Source organism: Ornithodoros turicata, chromosome 2, assembly GCF_037126465.1.
Source record: "Ornithodoros turicata isolate Travis chromosome 2, ASM3712646v1, whole genome shotgun sequence".
NCBI lineage: Eukaryota > Metazoa > Arthropoda > Arachnida > Ixodida > Argasidae > Ornithodoros > Ornithodoros turicata.
Genome location: NC_088202.1, coordinates 6,184,143 through 6,202,443, shown reverse-complemented (window position 1 = coordinate 6,202,443; position 18,301 = coordinate 6,184,143). Strand labels below are relative to the sequence as shown.

The window sequence follows — 18,301 nt, the reverse complement described above, 5'->3', positions numbered from 1 at the left end:
AACGCAGTGGGATTTGTTCGTGTGCACGGTACACACATGTGTCAGCCATTTGAATCAATTCGAGATTGTGGCGCAGGATGGTGTCGGAGGCAGCCGCTCCAGGAGCGCCCGCGTGAACTCGATCGCGACGACGACCTTGGTCAGGGTTAGAGAGCGTTGGGCAAAGACCGTGGGTGTAAGTGTGTTAACGGCAGTCAAGTCGCAGAGTGAATGACACAAGTCAATGCTCCCATACACCGCTATCATATCAGATATCGCGTCACCCCCCCCCCCCAACTATACACACACAAACTGCCGCTGAAATGTAATTTGACAGTTAGTGCAGTCACAGAAAATCGGCTGGGCAGTAAACCATAGCAAAAAAAAAAAACAAAACAAAAAAAAACAACAACAAATGCATGCCGGCAGGAGCGGCTGTTCCTATTCACTACAGTGAGCTTATTTGTTAGACCTCAGGGCTCGCTACTTTCGCGAGCTTTCTTGTGACGCAGAATAGTGGGAAGAGCACGGTCGAAGAAAATTATGTGATGGAACAATGTGAAAAGTTGATCTGTTCCGTGATCTATGGATGACAGTGCGTCGTCGTATAAGCCTTTTTTTGGGTTTCCAAGCACTGGAGTTGTGAATACTCTCTATGAATAATTTGGTGACTTTTTTTGTACGTTTCCGAATCAGGAGAGACAGGAAGAACGCTGGCTTCTGCGCAGGTGTCCAACAGGAACTGGAACTTAGAAGGCCTGCCAACATTGACGAATGAGCATGGAGTGGTAATCGCGGGAACGCTCACCGCTAGTGATCCCGGTCCTGCTGCACGGTCAACAACAGAAAAGATACTTGTATTTATTTGTTTTAAGCTTGTGTCATATTTTTTGTTTTCTCATTTGTTTTGTATTTTGATCTGATGCAAGAATTTAGGGACACTTGGTGTTTTTAGAGGGTGTTCATTTTTATCCGTTACATATGTTTTATGTAAAGGAATGAAAGCAGCATAGATGACATTTTTGCATGTGGGTCTACTCTTCGGCCAGGTGGACATCCTAGATGAAGGTATCTACTTGCCCAGAATTCATTAGATAACTCATTAACTACGAAATTTCGGGCATACTCGAGCTAGCAGAATGGAAGACAATGAAGTCGAGCGGGAACGAGTCACGGGAACGAGCCCGTCCCGTGAAATATCCACCGCCGAATTTCGATATGCAAATGAGCCGAAACCAAAACCGCGCCACACAGCAGGAGTGCACGACCTTCGCCGATGGCGGCTTACCTGGGCCGCACAGCGGTTCATCTTGCCGGCAGATGAGCACCTACTCCAATCATGGATGCGAAGCACGTTGCCTTCTGACGTGGTATGAGTGCTGTCCTCTCTGTGCTCCCGGTCGGCGCTCGCATTTGCATAGCAAAATATTCGGCGATCGATATTTCATCTCACGTGCGCGTTTCACGATTATTTAAAAAATGGAATGGCTTTCAACGACGATTGTCTCTCATTCTCCTGTCTTGCGTTTGCCCGAAATTTACTGACTAAAGAGTTAATGTACTTGAGGTAAGTAGACATCTTGTAGTTGCATGATCTTTGTTCAATGTTTTCCAATGGGTATATGCCAGGGCATTTGACTGGCAAAAGCAGGACAGTGACTTCGTTAGTCCCTAGATATGCTCGGGTGGGTTGGCTCACCTGTATTGGAGCATAGGCTTGCTGGTAGACCAAGCCCTGGCGACGTCAACGACGAAGGAAGGAAGATGATGACCCTGGAAGACTGCCTCATAGACACTCAGTCCATTCTGCAGCTGATCAAAGCGACCTTAAGCACCTCCGTGATGTAGGAGGCGTCCCAGACCATCATTGATCCGCCAACCGAAGTTTCGTTTAGAATGGTCAGGCGGGTCCTTGCGCAAATACTTCATGTGGTGAAAGCAGCCGTCAGGACTGTCCTGGCTAAACATCTTACGGCTGAAGAGCACATGAAATGTGAAACTTTAGAAAGACACACATATGGGAAGAGATATTGGCCATTGTTCAGTCGGTGCTGACGTGCTGGATGACAAAGTTAACTCGAGTGCGCTTGTGTGAGTCAGTCAGCTTCGGAGCCCTCTTCATGACTTCCCGGACGATGTGTTACGGTGAATGACCCCCAGAATTTTCCACTTTGAGGCAGCGAGGGCCATTCCTTCTTTCAGCTGGTTTGCGGGTATGGTACAGTTTGCGACGCTTCGTTCTAACCTGGCGTCATCACGCGTGGACAGCTTTCTGGGCCTTCCGGAACTGAACTGCCTATTTTTACAACCATTCTTGAAAACACTGTCGGATGCAGTTGAATAAATGATGCAGCTGCGCAGCGATCTGCCGAAGACTGTGACCGGCTGCATGAAGGGCACGTGCTTGGCCTTGCTCATTCTCTGACAGACGGCGTCCGCCGTGTATTTTGGCATACGTATATGGATGACCGACGTGCAATACCATTACATAAATTCAGAAGACCCATGCGTAAACATTGCGCGTGAGGGCACATGTTATTCACCTCAATCGTAAATAGGCCCGTGGGAGTGTTTTCCTATCCACGGATGCTGTTGACCTATAATACTCAAGCACCCTTTCACACGTCATAGCTAACTCTTTAAATACCATGCAAATGTTGAGAACGGTGCCACAAGAACAGCAGACTCCGTACGAATTACGAGCGACACCCGCCGAGCGACACCCGCCCTGCGACTCCTCCCGTAATATTAATTCCTTAATGTTTGTCGATGAAGGTACTCTACGTTTTGATATGTAACGGGCGCTTTATTCGTATTGCGAATATGGCGAAGAGGCGTGTTGCACATCGAAGCTCTTTACGGATGACTTCTTTCTGGATGAATATTATGCAGCATCCTGCAAGTAGCAATGTAATTTCATTTCCACACAGTCCAATACGATGTACTGTGGTTTTCCATTCGAATCATACGGGGATTCAATGCCCGACCTGTCCAATACTCCAGCCGGAGGCCATAGAACACTAAGTCGGCGCGTTCAACGCAACAATAACATACAGTTTGCCCCAGAAAACGTGTCATTGAATTATAATAAAAAAACTACGCCACCTAGAATCATCCGGTCAACGGCATTTGTTCTTTCTAGGTTTTTGCCACCTCCTGGTGTGTTGGAAGGGTGTGGATGTCATGTATCGTAAGTTTAATTATGTAAATTTTTGCGAACTGAAGTCGGAAATTTGCCAAGGAAAGGTGACTTTTTTACCCCACCAATATGAAGAGCGTGCCGAATTCACTGAGATTCATGATAATTGACAGCGACATTTACGAGCTATCCCATCGGAAAAAAATAGCCGAACGTCATGTTTTTCGGAGCACCAGACCATAACGCGCGACGACTTTTTGAGCGCAATCGCTCTCATTCCGGCGAAAGGAGGTTCCAAACCCAGCCCACAAAGTGATAGTTCCTGAAATTGGGAGAGGGAAAGCATGATCCCAGCAAAAGCCGGACGCGATAAGCCATGCCTGTGTTATCTCTTTCTGCGATGCCGGTGTGGGCTGGGTTTCCAACCTCGGACTGACAACGATTGCTGTGAAAAATTCGTCGCGCCCTATCCTCTGGCAGCTCCCTAGAGCGTGATGTTCGGCTATTTTTTTCGATGGGATAGCTCCTGAATATCCCTGTTATTTATCATTAATTTGAGTAAATTAGACAAGCTCTTCACATTGGTGGGGTAAAAAGTGACCTTTACTTGACAAATTTCCGACTTGAGTTTGCAAAAATTTACATAATTAACCTTACGTTACACGCTATTCACATCAGGAGGTGGCTAAAACCTAGTAAGAACAAATGCCGGACCGCATGATTCTGGGTGGCGTAGTTTTTTAATTAGAATTCAATGACACGTTTTCTGGGACACCCTGTATAAGCGTAAGAATTGGGACTTATCGGTTGTAATTCATGATTAAGAGCCGTACAAACATTTCAGAGCAGTCCTAGTCCTACGATATACGTTTATTTCAGAAAGGTCAGCCTGACCGAAGGTCGGCTTGGTATTCCTAAAACAAAAATATGATGAAGCAAAATCAAATATAAGATGACGAAGGTGGGGTGAAGTGTAGATGACATGAAAGGTCAACTCATAATTTGTTCATGAGGTCTGTCGTCTGAAGGAAGTCGAGCAAAGCTGGAGTGACGCACCACTGACGGGAGTGTTGCACAGGGCCAAGTAGTACAGAAAGGTCTATGTGCGTGTGTCCCAGAGCAGTCATGCGTCCTTTGAGTGTCGTAACGTCTGCAGTGCAGTAGTAGATGCGCTGTGTCTGCTTCCACCCTGCAGGTTGCGCATGATGAGGAGTTCAGTTGGCCCATCTTGAATAGCAGTGACGGTGTTCGGGCTACGTTTAATCGTAAACGGTGTACGATAGTTTCTTCCATTCGGATGAGCCGCAGAGTGGCCGTGTCATCTTCGGGTCGATGGAGTGCAGGAATGTGTTTTCAGGCACAGCATTCTCTATGAAGTGTAGTGTGTTGCGGGCGCAGAGCCGCCGCACCTGAATTCTGCTTGCGGACGACGACATCGGTACTGATGCAATTACCTCACCTTCCTCATGAGCGCCGCGTGCAGCGTCGTCAGCATATGTGTTCCCGTGCAGGCCAATATGGCCTGGCACCCACTGGAACCAGACACTGTGACCTGAGGCGAGTAATTCATTGTAGCGCTTTGGTGATCCTTGTGCAGATGTCGTTAATCGTATTAGCAGAGTATGAGGCTATCATCTGTAATGCTGACTTGCTGTCAGTCAGGATCGTCCAATTGTCCGCCAATGAGCGCGATATGCATGACAATGCTGCGTAGATGGCGTAGAGTTCTGCCTCACTGGAGGATGTTTCACGTGGAAGCTGAAATCCTTGCTGGATGTTATAACTCGGCAAGTAGAATGCGGCCGTTGAACTGCCTGGCACCACAGATCCGTCAGTGTACACTTCCCTTCGTTGGTAGCGTGCAGTGTCTAAATGTTCCAGAACAAGTCGGTGCGCGATGATAGGGGGCACGTTACTCTTCTTTGCTAGGCCAGGGATGTCCGTATGTACTGTAGGGGTGCAAGGGGTCCACGTAGGTGGTGCATAAGAGAAGTGTGCAGTGGACGATGGTATGCAGCTTTTTAGACAGGAGATTGCAGCTCCGAACGTAGACGATGGGCAGTTCGACTCGATAGGCTGTAGGTAATGTGATTGGTGCCGGTTGAGAAATCGCGTGTAGGTACCGAGTGTCTCTCTATCTCGCAGGATATGCGCCGGTGGTTCCTTCGCTTCAGCTAAGACGGAGTATGTCTCAGTGGTCCTAGGAACTCCTAGGCATACTCAGATTCGTAGGAGTTCCATCTCTCATCTTCTACTGAGGCCGTGTAGGGCCGGCAAGCTGTACCTTAGGGTTTCTATTATGAGGGAGCTGTGTAGTTGACGCAGGTCAGCAAACGTCAAACCCCAGGATGCTCCAGAGACGTGTCGTAGCACGTTGGTATAGTTGTTGGTTTTGGTCAAAATTGACTTGAGGTGTTTCGACCGTGTCAACCCTCTGTCTAGGATGATACGCAAGTATTTATAATGCGGGACAAACTTCAGCGGCAGACCCCCAACATGTAGAGGGTACTTGCTTAAAAGAGCGGCGAGTAAAACCCATGGCTACCGTTTCGCTTGGTGAAAGCGAGAGCCCGCGGTCGGCGAGGTAGGATACAATAGTGCCTAGAGCGGGCTGTAGACGTTGTTGGATCGTATCGCGGCGGGCAGCTGAGGTCCAGATGCACACGTCGTCAGCATATATTGTTATGTGGATGTGTTCACGTAACTGTAAGGGGAGTGAAGCCATAATGATATTGAAGAGCAGTGGGCTGAGTGCGCTTCCTTGTGGAACGCCACGGTGAACGGGATATGTGGTCGTGTCTCCCTCTGAAGTGCGCACAAATAGGAACCCCTCAGAGAGGAAATCTTGGATCCATGATAGCGGCCGGCCCCCTATTACAGCCTTTTGGAGTGTGGCGACGATGATGTTGTGCAGCACGCTGTCGTACGCCTTCATCACGTCGAAGAAAACGCCAGCTGTTAGCTGTCCTTCAGTCCGAGCTTGCTGGACGCTGGAGACAATGTCTATGACATTATCGCCGATCTTCCTTGGCGAAATCCTGCCATGGCTTCTGGGAAATAGGCCTGGTTTCAAAATACCAGTTTAAGCACGAGTGGATCATGCGCTCCATGATTTTGCCTATGCAGCTGGTAAGGGCTATTGGGCGAAATGGGTCGATGTTGTGCGGAGACTTTCCTAGTTTTAAGATGGGAATTACCATGGCGGTTTTCCATGGACTTTGAACAGTTTTCGTGCACCAAGAGTGGTTGATTGTATTGAGGAGTGTTTGTCGTCCACTAATTCGGAGGTTTTGAATGGCTTTATATGTGACTTGATCTGCCCCCGGGGAGGTGTGCATTACGGAGTGTTGAACTGCGGAGCCAAGATCTTTGACCGAGAAGAGAACGTCTACAGACTCATCAGTTGACTCCAGTACGGTGGGAATGTTTTTTGCAGCTGCCAGTATGAGATTAGGAGTTGCAGTTAGGCGAGCACAGTACTCATCTGCAATCTGTAGCTCTGTGCGTCTCAAACTAATATAAGATGACGAAGGTGGGGTGAAGTGTAGATGACATGAAAGGTTAACTCATAATTTGTTCATGAGATCTGTCGTCTGAAGGAAGTCGAGCAAAGCTCGAATGACGCACCACTGACGGCAATTAATTACACTGACGGGAGTGTTGCACACGGCCAAGTAGTACAGAAAGGTCTATGTGTGTGTGTGTCCCAGAGCAGTCATGCGCCCTTTGAGGGTGTCGCGGGGGTGTCGTAACGTCTGCAGTGCGTCGCAAATGGAACACTCAGAAGCCTCGTGATGCGTACCGCAATTACAGCATATTTTCCTACTGGTGCAACACGGCGCTACATGGCCGTATCTCATGCAGTTATTATACTGTGTCGCTCGTCGCAAATAATTCCTGACTTCCATTTTCAGGTGGTGAAGACAGCTGCTTGGGAGGCGTGTGGCCGAGGAAAGTGAGCCTGATCGCCCCGGCGTCCTTTCGTATTATTTGCGCTGCGAGAGTGGGCGGAACAGACATAATTGCTTCCATTATTTGGTCGTCAGACAGTGATGTGTCTACTGCCATGATGACTCCATAGCACGAGTTAAATGGACGTGGCACGTAGGCGCGGGCAGCGGTTGAGCATATACGGTCCAGCTTCAAGAGGAGTGTCTTTGCACAAGGGGCAACAACGTCGACCGCAATTATATTTTTGGAGTAGTTTGGTCGTATCTCCTTGATCCTCCCAAGAAGTTCTGAGGTGAGGAACTGGGAAAGGTTAAGGTGGTTGAACTTGGCCAGGTTGGAATTCCGATCCACGGGGGCGAATATCACCGTAGTTCCTTCCAAAGAATTGGTTCTTAGCTGCGGTTGCTTCCCTTCCGGGCACGTTTCGGAACGGCTTGGAACGGTTGTTCCTCCTCCGAAGACGAAATCGTATAGTCGCCAGTTCGCACAGTTAAGGTCACCCCCGACCTTACTGTACGATTGCTTGCAGAGGAATCAGTGCCAATTTCACTTGCCTCTTCTGTGGAGGACGAAACGACCTCCATGGCTTGGTGGGATGAACCTGCCTTATGGTGCCACCTTCCGTGTGCAGCACCACGCAGTCTCCCCAGAGCAAAGATGTGTTTGAAAGGCAATTACTTAAATGAAAGTAATATGTAGCAGGAGCAGAAGAATCGTGCGAGCGTACATGTAACTTCTTCAGGGATCACTAACTGGAAGTACGAAGGGCCGTTACATAACACTTACGCTCGTCGTTGCACCATTAGGACGGTCTAAAACGATTACACCGCGAGACACTTCGACCGGCACATGAACGGTGTCAGCAAGAAACAGAAAAAATAAAAAAAATATACGAGGGAAAGGAGATCCCCTTGTCCGAACGTTCTCATATAGGTCTGACAACGCATGCGATTTGGAACAGTTTCTTCTCGCGTCCAGTTCGTCACGAATCCGAACTCATGGGAGGTAAGATCTGCACTTCTAAGCCTTGATTTCTACACTGCATCTAGAAGAGAGAGAAAGGAGGAGACGAGTGGTTATGAAAAAATATTGTGAATCATTACCCGAAAGGCCAGATGAAAAGAGATGGAGTTATTTTACTTCTAGTGTCTTTGGGAGTATCATTACTTGGCTTTCCATTATCGGAGAGATGGGAAAAATTACAGCATCGTATCAGGGGAAAGTAGGCTAGCGAGCACTGTAGGATGCAGTCGCTGCTTTATCCGACAGTGACAGCTCTGCGAAAGGTCGTAGAATTTAAATACCTATTTGAAAAATGTGCAGGAAATTCCTATGTCTCCGGGACCAAATCGCTCTTATGGAGATTACATCCCCTCGTCTAAGACGTCACTGTGCAATTACTGTACACCGCCATTTTGTCATACGCTACACATATGGTTTGGTTCACATGGAATTTAATCTTTATTGTCATTATTCGTGTCCTCGTGTCGTCGTCAGTCGTCGTGGAGGCCGAGGTGTCCCTAGATATGGTTGCGTACCCGCTCGCACTTCTTACGCATTTTTTTTTCTCGAATACGCGGAACGGCTACGCTGCGTCTAGAAACCTTCCAAATGCAATGTGGTTTTTATATTCGATGAAATTCAACGCTGCAAATATTTATCGTGCTCGCAGAACTTCTTAGGTGTATTTCAAAGATAATCTGGGAAGATGTTTTTGCATATGTTGCTGTTGTACATGCATTGAAGACAAAATTAAGCCCAGGTGAATCAGTTTGTAGCGGGTTCACTCACTGGTTCCAAGGTTGTGTATTCGAACCTGGCACAAACGGTACAGTCGTGGTAAACCGGCCCAAATTAATCGAATATGTCATCTTCCGCGAGACAAGTTAAATATGGTTTGCTGTGGTGGAAATTTCAGTGCACGTTAATGGCACTCAGAAATGATTTGTCTCACAGAAAAGAGGTTCCTGAACACAGACATCCAGAAGTTAATTGTTCCGCAAGCGCACGGTTTTCTAACGCGTTGACTACAACGAAGTACCGAAGTTCAGATGAAGTTGATACACACACGATGAGCAGCAGCAGCAGCAGGAGTGTCGTGTGGAGAAACTTGCTCATGTCACCGCTGTGCCTGATTATGTCACCGAAACTGTCACCATTCACGGAATGGTACGCCCATACGTTTGGCGGACATTCGCTGTCCGAACAGTGTGCAAACCCTACGGGAGGTGGCACTAGGAACACTCGTGTGCCGTCTAGTGGTGAAGAAGCGAGACACGCAAGGGGAGGAAAGAGGAACGTGGAGGGGAGTTCCGGAGGTGATTTCAACCGGAGGTACTAATTGAGAGACGACATACTTTAGCGAGGTTCCGGGGAGGTGTGTCACACCCATATCAGCTCCTTTTCTGGCAGTGTTTTTTTAAAAGTTTTTAGAGTTTTTATTTTTTTTATTTATTTATTTGTTTCCATCAGGTGATGGGTGGAGCCGGGCTAAAAGCTCATGAGAGCTTGAAAGGTATTTGGGGGAGTAGAGGGTACTTGCAAAGTCCCTCTCCACATTACCCCACAGAGCCTATAGTATAGGATAATTCACACAACACCTTGCACACAAAAGATTTTATGCTCAGAATGAGTTATTCGCTCTGTTAAACGGCCAATTCATACCACCAGCTGCGGTGTCTCAGGTCTTCCCAGGGTTTTCCGAAGGCTCTCCAGACAAAAGCCGGCACAGTTCCCCCTGAAGTCGGACCAGGACGCATACTAGCCCCCGTGTCCCCCACTTTTTCCTGCTGCCCTCTCTCTATCTGGTCACACCTGTACGCCGCTCATGGCCACAGTTGCTTCGCGGCGCTAACACGGAATTAAAAAAACGACCAAATCGAGAGTCTTCCACTTCGGCTGGTTCTGGCTATTCTTCGCGAGATCGAACAGAGGCGCCACCACGCGGCTGCTCCATGAATTGTCCTTAGTGGCGATGCGTGGCTGGGGGTGCGCTTTCGCCTTTGTTGTACTCCTCCAAAATGTGTGCGGAAGGCTGTATTTCTAGGTAAGCGAGTGTTTGCAATCCTTTAAAACGAGTGCAAAGGACGAGGACGACATAATCAACTTTTCAAATTTCCTGCGAAGCACTGAACATGCATTTCTTCCAATATGAAGATTTCATTCTTTATCACGTTGGCCACTTCGCATCTGCGTGTCAAACAAAATTTACCTAGAGGTGAGGTAATATTGTAACAGGATTGTTTCATCGAAAGTAGAACCATGTCACTGACATTTATAGAATTGTCTTTCTGTAAGCACTTCGACTCACTTCAGAATGCAGAGCTACGATATTCTACACGCGCTAAGCACAACTGCTATCGAATATATCAATATATGGAATGCGCGGAATATATTCGAATCAAAAATTCGAATTCGGAAGCTTTTCAACTCGTTTCATCTCACAGTATGGCAGCATTGACTTTTGGCTTTCACATGGAACGCGGGCATGCACTTGCTGCGCCGGATCATGCCGAATCCACACTAGTGGTGGTGGTGGTGATGGCGATAGGGCTTGCCGTTGTCGGCCTCACGTATGTGGGCAACGTCACGACTGACGCCCTGGGGGAATGTGCGTCCTGGACCGACTTCTAAGGGAACTGTGCCGACATATGTCTGAAAGCGTCTGAGGAAAACCCAGGAAAAACCCCAGACAGCACAGCCGGCACCGGGATTCGAACCCGGGTACCTCCCAGTCTCGACGTGACATGGCCAGCACGCTAACCACTGAATCCACACTAGCGCTCCACTGCAGCGCCACCTACAGTTGGATCTCGCGGCGAATGACTTTCATGCACGCGCATGCACGCTGGCTTTCATGCACGCCGTCCCGTTTCTATGCGATTCCAAAATAACTTTGATAGTTCCGACGTAAATAGGAACTCTCTTGATGCGTCGCATTGGCTCTAGGACGTCACACAAACCTGCACTGAGCCCTTGCCCTGGTGACACGTTGCAACTATGTCAAAACTTGCAAAGCACACACTGAGCCTATTCCTAATAATGAACAAGTGTCACATGAGTACGCACGATCTCGTGATGAGCATATTCTTTCTATGCGTGCCATACGTTAAACTGCGAGTGATGATGATGCATGCAAAAATTTGACAGCCCCAAATCAGTCGTTAGGCGAAGCGCGGTCGCTGATAGTAGAGAGTTTTAGTACATCGTACGCAAAGGCGATAGCGATATAGTACCATACATATAGCGTTGGTGATTCTGCACACTGCGCGAAGCTCTCTTACGGTTATGGGCGTGCGCAGAACCATGAACGATATTCCTTACGTACCCAAAGGCGATAACGTATGACCCACTAAAACTCTCTATTCACGTTTGCGGAAGTGTTGGCTCCGTCCAAATACTCTCCCTCCTGTGCAAGAAGAAATGAAATCACGCCACAATCACACATCTTGCCTTTATCAAGTGTCTGTCATGGGCTGTCAGTCACTGATAATAGCGGGATGCGTGACAAGGCCCTCGACCGTAATAAAACTGCTTCATTCTTTTCCACTTCCCCTCGATAAGGGCAGAGCCAATCGTAAATTTCACCGGACATGCTTGGCCGAGCGAGCGGTTTTCGCCTGTCATTTCTTTTTTTCTTTTTTTGCAGAAATCTTGTGGGAAAACGCGTGTTTTCAATCGGGATAGTGTGTTACAGTCATGGGGGCTTCCGAATTCATGGAGAAAAATGCTGCCTTTGCTTCGCAATTTGTCGAGTTTAATTATGCAAATTAGCTTAATTAATGCGTGACACGAATACAAACGGCCTCAGTCTGTGGCAAAACTTGTGTGAGTGTGTTCCAAGAAGTTTTATAGTTCTTTGAAGTAAGATCTATTTTAGGAATAGAGTTGACGTTCTCTCATGGGACACCCTGCATACAGGATGTCCCAGAAAACGTGTCATTGCATAATAATAATAATAAAACTACACCACCTAGAAACGTAAGTTTATATATGTAAATATTGGCGGACTGAATTCGGAAATTTGCCAAGTAGATGACACTTTTTTACCTCACCAATGTGGAGAGCGTGCCGAATTTACTCAAATGCTGGATAATGGATATTCAGGAGCTATCCCATCGGAACAAATAGCCGAACATCACGCTTTTCGGAGCACCTTGGCATGACGCGCGACCTCTTTTTGAGCGCAATCGGTGTCAGTCCAACCAAAGGGGGCTGGAAACCCAGCCCACAGAGTGTGTGGTGTACGATAGCTGCACAGTAAATCCAAAACACCCTTGTTCACAAAAGAAGGGTGTTTGGGAACATAAACACCCTTTTTCATTCCAAAAGTGTGATCAAAAGGTGTAAAAAGGGTGTTACAAGAGGTGTACGACGAACTACACCCACTTTTACTTACGGGTGTTTTCAGAAGGGTGTATATATATTTTTACACCCATTTTGTTCATTTTACACCCTTAAAGCAATGACGTTGACTAAAATGGTGTTTGAAGATGATAATTTCATATGGGCTCCGACACATTTGTTGGAATGCTTTACGCTTTCCTATGGTATCTGGATATAGTTGCAATGGAATGGGAGGAGCAAATAGACACATCAAGGTACAGTTTGCCTGTCTGTTTCATGCATCACATGTCCCACCTTTCTACCATTTGTTCTGTTGAGATTTCCCCCAACACTAGCATGATACCAGTGAACTTCAGACCAGGAGACTATTTTACAATTTCCGAAGGCAATAATGCGTAGCAAGTTGTGAACAAGGTGGTTAAGTCCACCGGCATGAAACCGCGGCATATTTTGCAAGGAAAGCATGTAAGTAACTTAATTATTTGAGCAACAACTTTGCTGGAGAAATAAACATGTTCCTGTACCCAACAGGCTTACATTCCCGTGTCAAATTTTGAGCCTTATGATAAGTCAGGTGAGTTCTTTTCGGAAGAGTGCTGTGAGTACGACACCAATGCTCATGTGCCCCTTGTATACACTCTAAATCCTGTGACGGACACGTGCCGGTTAAGAAAGTTTCCTCAGAAGTGCCGACACACAGCCGGTACACAGCCATAACCGGTCCATGTCTAGTTTAGCGGCGCCACTCGATTTCAAACTTCTAATCTACATACCTGGATAGAATTTTGCATGGTGCATCGTAATCCAAAATAATCAAGCGGCGGTCGGTTCCACGAATTCCTCCAGATATCAGTTTCCCCGGGAAAGTTTCGGCAGCGGCGACCAAGAATGCACGATGAAAGAACTAGATCTCGACGGGTATCATTTGTGGTACTCCTACGCATCAGCCATAGAGCTTGGTTTTCCTACATTTCCGATATTACACGCGGGGGGGGGGGGGGTCCGGGGGAGGCGGTAGCCCCCCCCCCCCCCCCCCGCAGTTTTTCGAGACTGTGCTGGCAGAAGACAGTGCCAATTTTGGCGCGGAGCAATTGCGTGAGGAGGAGGCCGACTGTCGTCCGATAGCCGAGTTGCTGTGCGTCTTAGCAACGAACAGGCGAAAGGCATGCTGGGAAAAGTGCGAGGTGTGCGTAAGCTATTGTAGGTAGCGTGTTCCAGGAAAGAGACAATGTTCTGGCTAATCCACGGGAACAACTGGCCGAGCGGCCCGTGCGCCGTGCATTTATTAGCGGGACCAATTTGAACGAGCGCTGATGGCGTTGCAGATTGGGCTGCTCGCTACAGGGCTACCCCTCCCCTTCGACTGGCTGAGGGGGGAGTTGGAGACTGGCTGAGGGTGGTGGCCCAAGAGACTGTACGACAGAGCCTGGGGTCCTGGTGCGGAGGTCGTACGTGGAGCAAGGAAGTGGTGCAGGAGAGTCGGACGCCATGTAAGCAGGCTTCACCCGGTCTAACGACTCCACCTGTTGGTGTCCGGCCATGTCGAGGATAAGCGTCTTGTCAGACCGGCACAGCACACGGAAGGGGCCGTCGTAGTGAGGGGCCAGGGGACGGCGAACGGCGTCACGACGCAGGAAGGCATGTGTGCAGGACTTGAGGTCTTGTGGAACAAAAACCGGGACAGTGGTGGGCAGGCGCGGAGGGGTCGGAGCAAGCTGACGGAAGAAGCGTCGGAGGCCGTGGACATAGTCGGCCGGGGGAACAGGCTGCTCAGCTTGACCGGGGCACCAGAAGTCAGCGGGGAAGCGCAGAGTCGTGCCGAAAACCAACTCTGCGGCAGAGCAGGCAAGGTCGTGCTTCAGGGCGGAGCGAATGCCCAGCAAGACTAGGGGCAGATGGTCGACCTAATGAGTCCCGGCCTGGCGACCGATGAGAGCGGTCTTCAGCTGGCGGTGAAAACGCTCCACCAGACCGTTTGCAGCGGGGTGGTAGGCTGTGGTCCGCAGATGGTGAATGCCGAGGAGCGCCATGAGTCGCCTGAAGAGGGCACTCTGGAACTGCCGTCCCTGGTCGGTGGTAATGCGGGCGGGGCAGCCGTACCGTGCGATCCAGGCAGAGAGGAGGGCGTGCGCCACGGTATCTGCAGTCGCATTGGGAAGGGGAACAGCTTCCGGCCATCGTGTATAGCGGTCCACGATAGTAAGAAGGTAGCGATGGCCGTGGCACGGGGGTAATGGACCAACGAGGTCGACATGAAGGTGCTGAAACCGTGCGTCAGGCAAGGTGAAGGGGTGTACGGGTGTCTTGGTGTGACGTGTGATCTTGGCCTTTTGGCAAGCGATGCAAGCCCTCGTCCAACGTCGAACGTCCGTGTTCATTCCCGGCCACACAAAGCGAGATGACAATAGTCGCTGCGTGGCACGGATCCCAGGATGGCTGGTGTTATGAAGATCTTGAAAGGTAGGGAAGCGTAGGGAGGGCGGCAAGTAGGGACGGGGAACGGGGCCGGAGAGGTCGCACCATATGTCAGACGACGAAAAGGGTAGAGGCGCCTTCTGAAGCTGTAGGGAGTGCTTGGACGTGTCTGAGAGAAGGTGACTAAGCGTAGGATCTCCCGCTTGCGTGGCGGCCAGAGTGTCGAAGGTCAAGGCAGCCGAACACGTGGCACCCTCGAGGCGTGACAGTGCGTCAGCCGGAGCGTTCTGATCACCACGAACGAAGCGGATGTCGGTGGTGTACTCCGAGATGAGAGAGAGACGACGGAGGTCGGTCGGGGAGTATGTGTCACGGTTGGACTTGAAGGCAAACGTAAGAGGTTTATGGTCCGTGAGAACGTAGAACCGCCGGCCTTCGAGGTAATGCTGGAAGTGCCTCACAGCGTAGTAGATGGCGAGGAGTTCTAGGCTAAAGGTGCTATACCTCTCTTCGGATGGCTTGAGCCGCTGAGAGAAGAAAGCCAAGGGGGCCCAATCATCGCCGGACTGCTGCTGCTGGAGAACGGCGCCAACGGCATGAGATGAGGCGTCCACCATTAGGCGTGTAAGGGCCGAAGACACCGGGTGTACGAGCATGGCGACTGAAGCAAGGGCCGCCTTGATGGTGTGGAAGGCAGTGAGAGCCTCTGAGGAGAGAGTCAGAGGGGAGTTCGCCTTGGTGTGCGTACGAAGCAGGTCGGTCAAGGGCCGCAAGAGGTCGGCACAGTGTGGGATGAAACGGCGATGGAAGTTTACGAGGCCGAGAAACTCGCGGAGCTTCCGCAGTGAAGAAGGCACGGGGAAGTCTTGAATGGCTTGTACCTTGGACGGGAGCGGTGAAATGCCGTCCGCCGACACGCTGTGGCCGAGGAATTCCAAAGACGGAACGCCGAAAAGGCATTTGCCGGGATTGATGACAAGGCCGTTGTCGTGCAGGCGCTGGAACAGCTGGCGCAGGTGTGCTTCGTGTTCCTCAGGAGACTTGCTGGCAATGAGTAGGTCCTCCAGATACGCAAACACGAAAGGAAGACCTCGTATGACTTCGTTCATAAAGCGCTGGAACGTCTGTGCAGCATTCCGAAGACAGAACGGCATTCGGACGAATTCGAAGAGGCCAAACGGTGTGATAATGGCGGTCCTCGGAATGTCCTCGGGCGCTACCGGGATCTGGTGGTAGGCCTTGACCAGATCGATCTTGCTGAAGGTGGTCGCACCAGCAAGGCCACTGGTGAAATCGTGGATGTGCGGCAAGGGATACTGGTCTGGTACTGTGCGGGAATTCAGGGCTCTATAGTCGCCGCAAGGCCGCCAATCGCCGGGGTCCTTCTTCGGTACCATATGTAGCGGTGATGACCATTGGCTGGACGATGGACGGATGAGCCCCAGCCGCAGCATGTGGTCAAATTCACGGCGAGCAATCTGGAGACGCTCACCGAAGAGCCGACGGGGGCGTGATACTGCGGGTGGTCCGGTGGTCTGGATGTGGTGCATGACTGAGTGCGTGGGCGTAACCTCAAGGTTGCACGGCTTGGTCACAGCGGGAAAATCAGCGAGAATAGCGGCGTAGCGGGACGCAGGCAGCACAGTACGAATGCCCGTAGAAGTCTGCAGCGCGGGCGAACCAGACACCGAAAGGGTGGTCAGGGTGTCTGTCAATTTCCTGCGCGAGAGACTGATGTCGAGTGCGAAATGCTGGAGGAAGTCAGCGCCGAGGATAGGGTGGGGTACGTCGGCGATTATGAAGACCCACCGAAAGAGTCTTCGCAGGCCGATGTCAATGGCAAGGGACCGCAGACCAAAGGTAGAGATCGATGAGGCGTTCACGGCTTGGAGGGTGGCGGAGGACTTGCCGTGGACTCGGTCGGCCCGTGTAGGAGGCACAAGGCTGACCTCGGCACCCGTATCCACCAAGAACCGATGGCCCGCGACCCGGTCGGTGATGAAGAACAGATGGCTTGCCGGTGGGCCAGAGTCGTAGGCCGCCGCTATCGACTGGCCCCCGAGTTTCCCGTCCAGGAGCACGGCTGAGTGCACTTGAGGGCACGGTCGCCAAACTTCTGGTGATAATAGCATAGATCCCCCTGGGAGGCCGGGCTGCGGGAAGGGGATCGGCGCCGACGAGAATGAGAGCGTCGGTACCGTGGGCGACCAGAAAGGTCTGCGCGCATAGCGGCAACAGCGTCCGTAAGCTCTTTGACTTGCGCTTGTAGGGCAAGGAGCGTACGATCAGACGGGGAAACAGCCGCGATGTTCTCAGCCCGTGTGAAAGGTGGCGCAGATGGGGCGGAGTAGTCGATGATGCGGTCCGCCAACTGGGCAAGGTTATCGAGAGAGACCTCGTCAGGTCCGGCCAGTACCAAGCGGACTTGCTGTGGGAGCCGCTGGAGGAAGAGCTCCCGCAGGATCGAGGGCTGAGCATCAGCCGAGTCTCCGAGGAGCTGCTTCATTCGGTGCCGTAATTGGGTTGGCCGCCGATCACCCAGTTCTTCCTCGGATAGAAGTTGGCGGAGCCGGGATTGCTCGATGCATTCAGTGCGGGAAAGAATAGCCTCCTTCAGCCGATCGTAGGGGTTGTCAGGCGGTGGCGAAGCTAAGAGGTAATCAACCTGTTCGGCGATCTCCATGGGCAGCGCGGACACAACGTTGAGGTACTTGGTAAGTTGGGACGAAATATGCCGAAGTGCAAATCGCGCCTCAACTTGGGAGAACCAGGCCCGGGGATTCTTGGTCCAGAAGGGGGGCAGCTTAATCTCACCGCCGACGGCGGCGATCGACGGATGGTCTCCAGCATCGTAGACTGGAGGGGACGTCGAAGCTGATGACGCAGTCCGTGGAGCGTCCATCGAGACGTCGGGTCACCAGTTTGTAGGTAGCGTGTTCCAGGAAAGAGAAAATGTTCTGGCTAATCCACGGGAACAACTGGCCGAGCGGCCCGTGCGCCGTGCATTTATTAGCGGGACCAATTTGAACGAGCGCTGATGGCGTTGCAGATTGGGCTGCTCGCTACACTATCATACGTAAACAATGGGCGCATGGAGATGACATGGTCGCCGCTGCCGAAACTTTCCCGGGGAAACTGATCTCTGGAGGAATTCGTGGAACCGACCGCCGCTTGATTGTTTTGGATTACGATGCACCGTGCAAAATTCTATCCAGGTATGTAGATTAGAAGTTTGAAATCGAGTGGCGCCGCTAAACTAGACATGGACCCGTTCGACGTTTGGAGGACTGTCTGGTGCATCGGATGGGTTGTGTGTCCGTGCAACGTGTGCACTATATGTGTGTGTTGGAATTAGTGAACCGTGTATGCTTTCCATTCGGCAAACGATGATGTACTGGATGCAATTTAAAGGTATGTTCAAGCCAGTAAAATTTGGTGTTTCAGTTCGACGTCCTTGGAGCATTTTCTTCT

At 50.4% G+C, this 18,301-nt stretch overlaps 1 protein-coding gene across 1 annotated transcript; it reads right to left on the bottom strand.

Annotated features, from left to right (window-relative positions):
- Positions 1-13,761: 13,761 nt before the first annotated feature.
- On the bottom strand, positions 13,762-17,732 carry LOC135384277 (uncharacterized). The gene is made up of 3 exons (XM_064613488.1): positions 17,092-17,732; positions 14,388-17,047; positions 13,762-14,300 (listed from the first exon to the last, which is right to left on the bottom strand). The coding sequence occupies exons 1-3, from the start codon at positions 17,730-17,732 to the stop codon at positions 13,762-13,764; spliced, it is 3,840 nt and encodes a 1,279-aa protein (XP_064469558.1).
- Between the last annotated feature and the right edge of the window lie 569 nt (positions 17,733-18,301).

Coding starts and splice junctions, on each gene's coding strand:
- LOC135384277 (XM_064613488.1), bottom strand. CDS start 17,732: ATGGACGCTCCACGGACTGCGTCATCAGCTTCGACGTCCCCTCCAGTC. Junction 17,048..17,091: donor ACGCTCCTTGCCCTACAAGC/GCAAGTCAAAGA, acceptor CTATGCGCGCAG/ACCTTTCTGGTCGCCCACGG. Junction 14,301..14,387: donor CTACCACCCCGCTGCAAACG/GTCTGGTGGAGC, acceptor ATCTGCCCCTAG/TCTTGCTGGGCATTCGCTCC.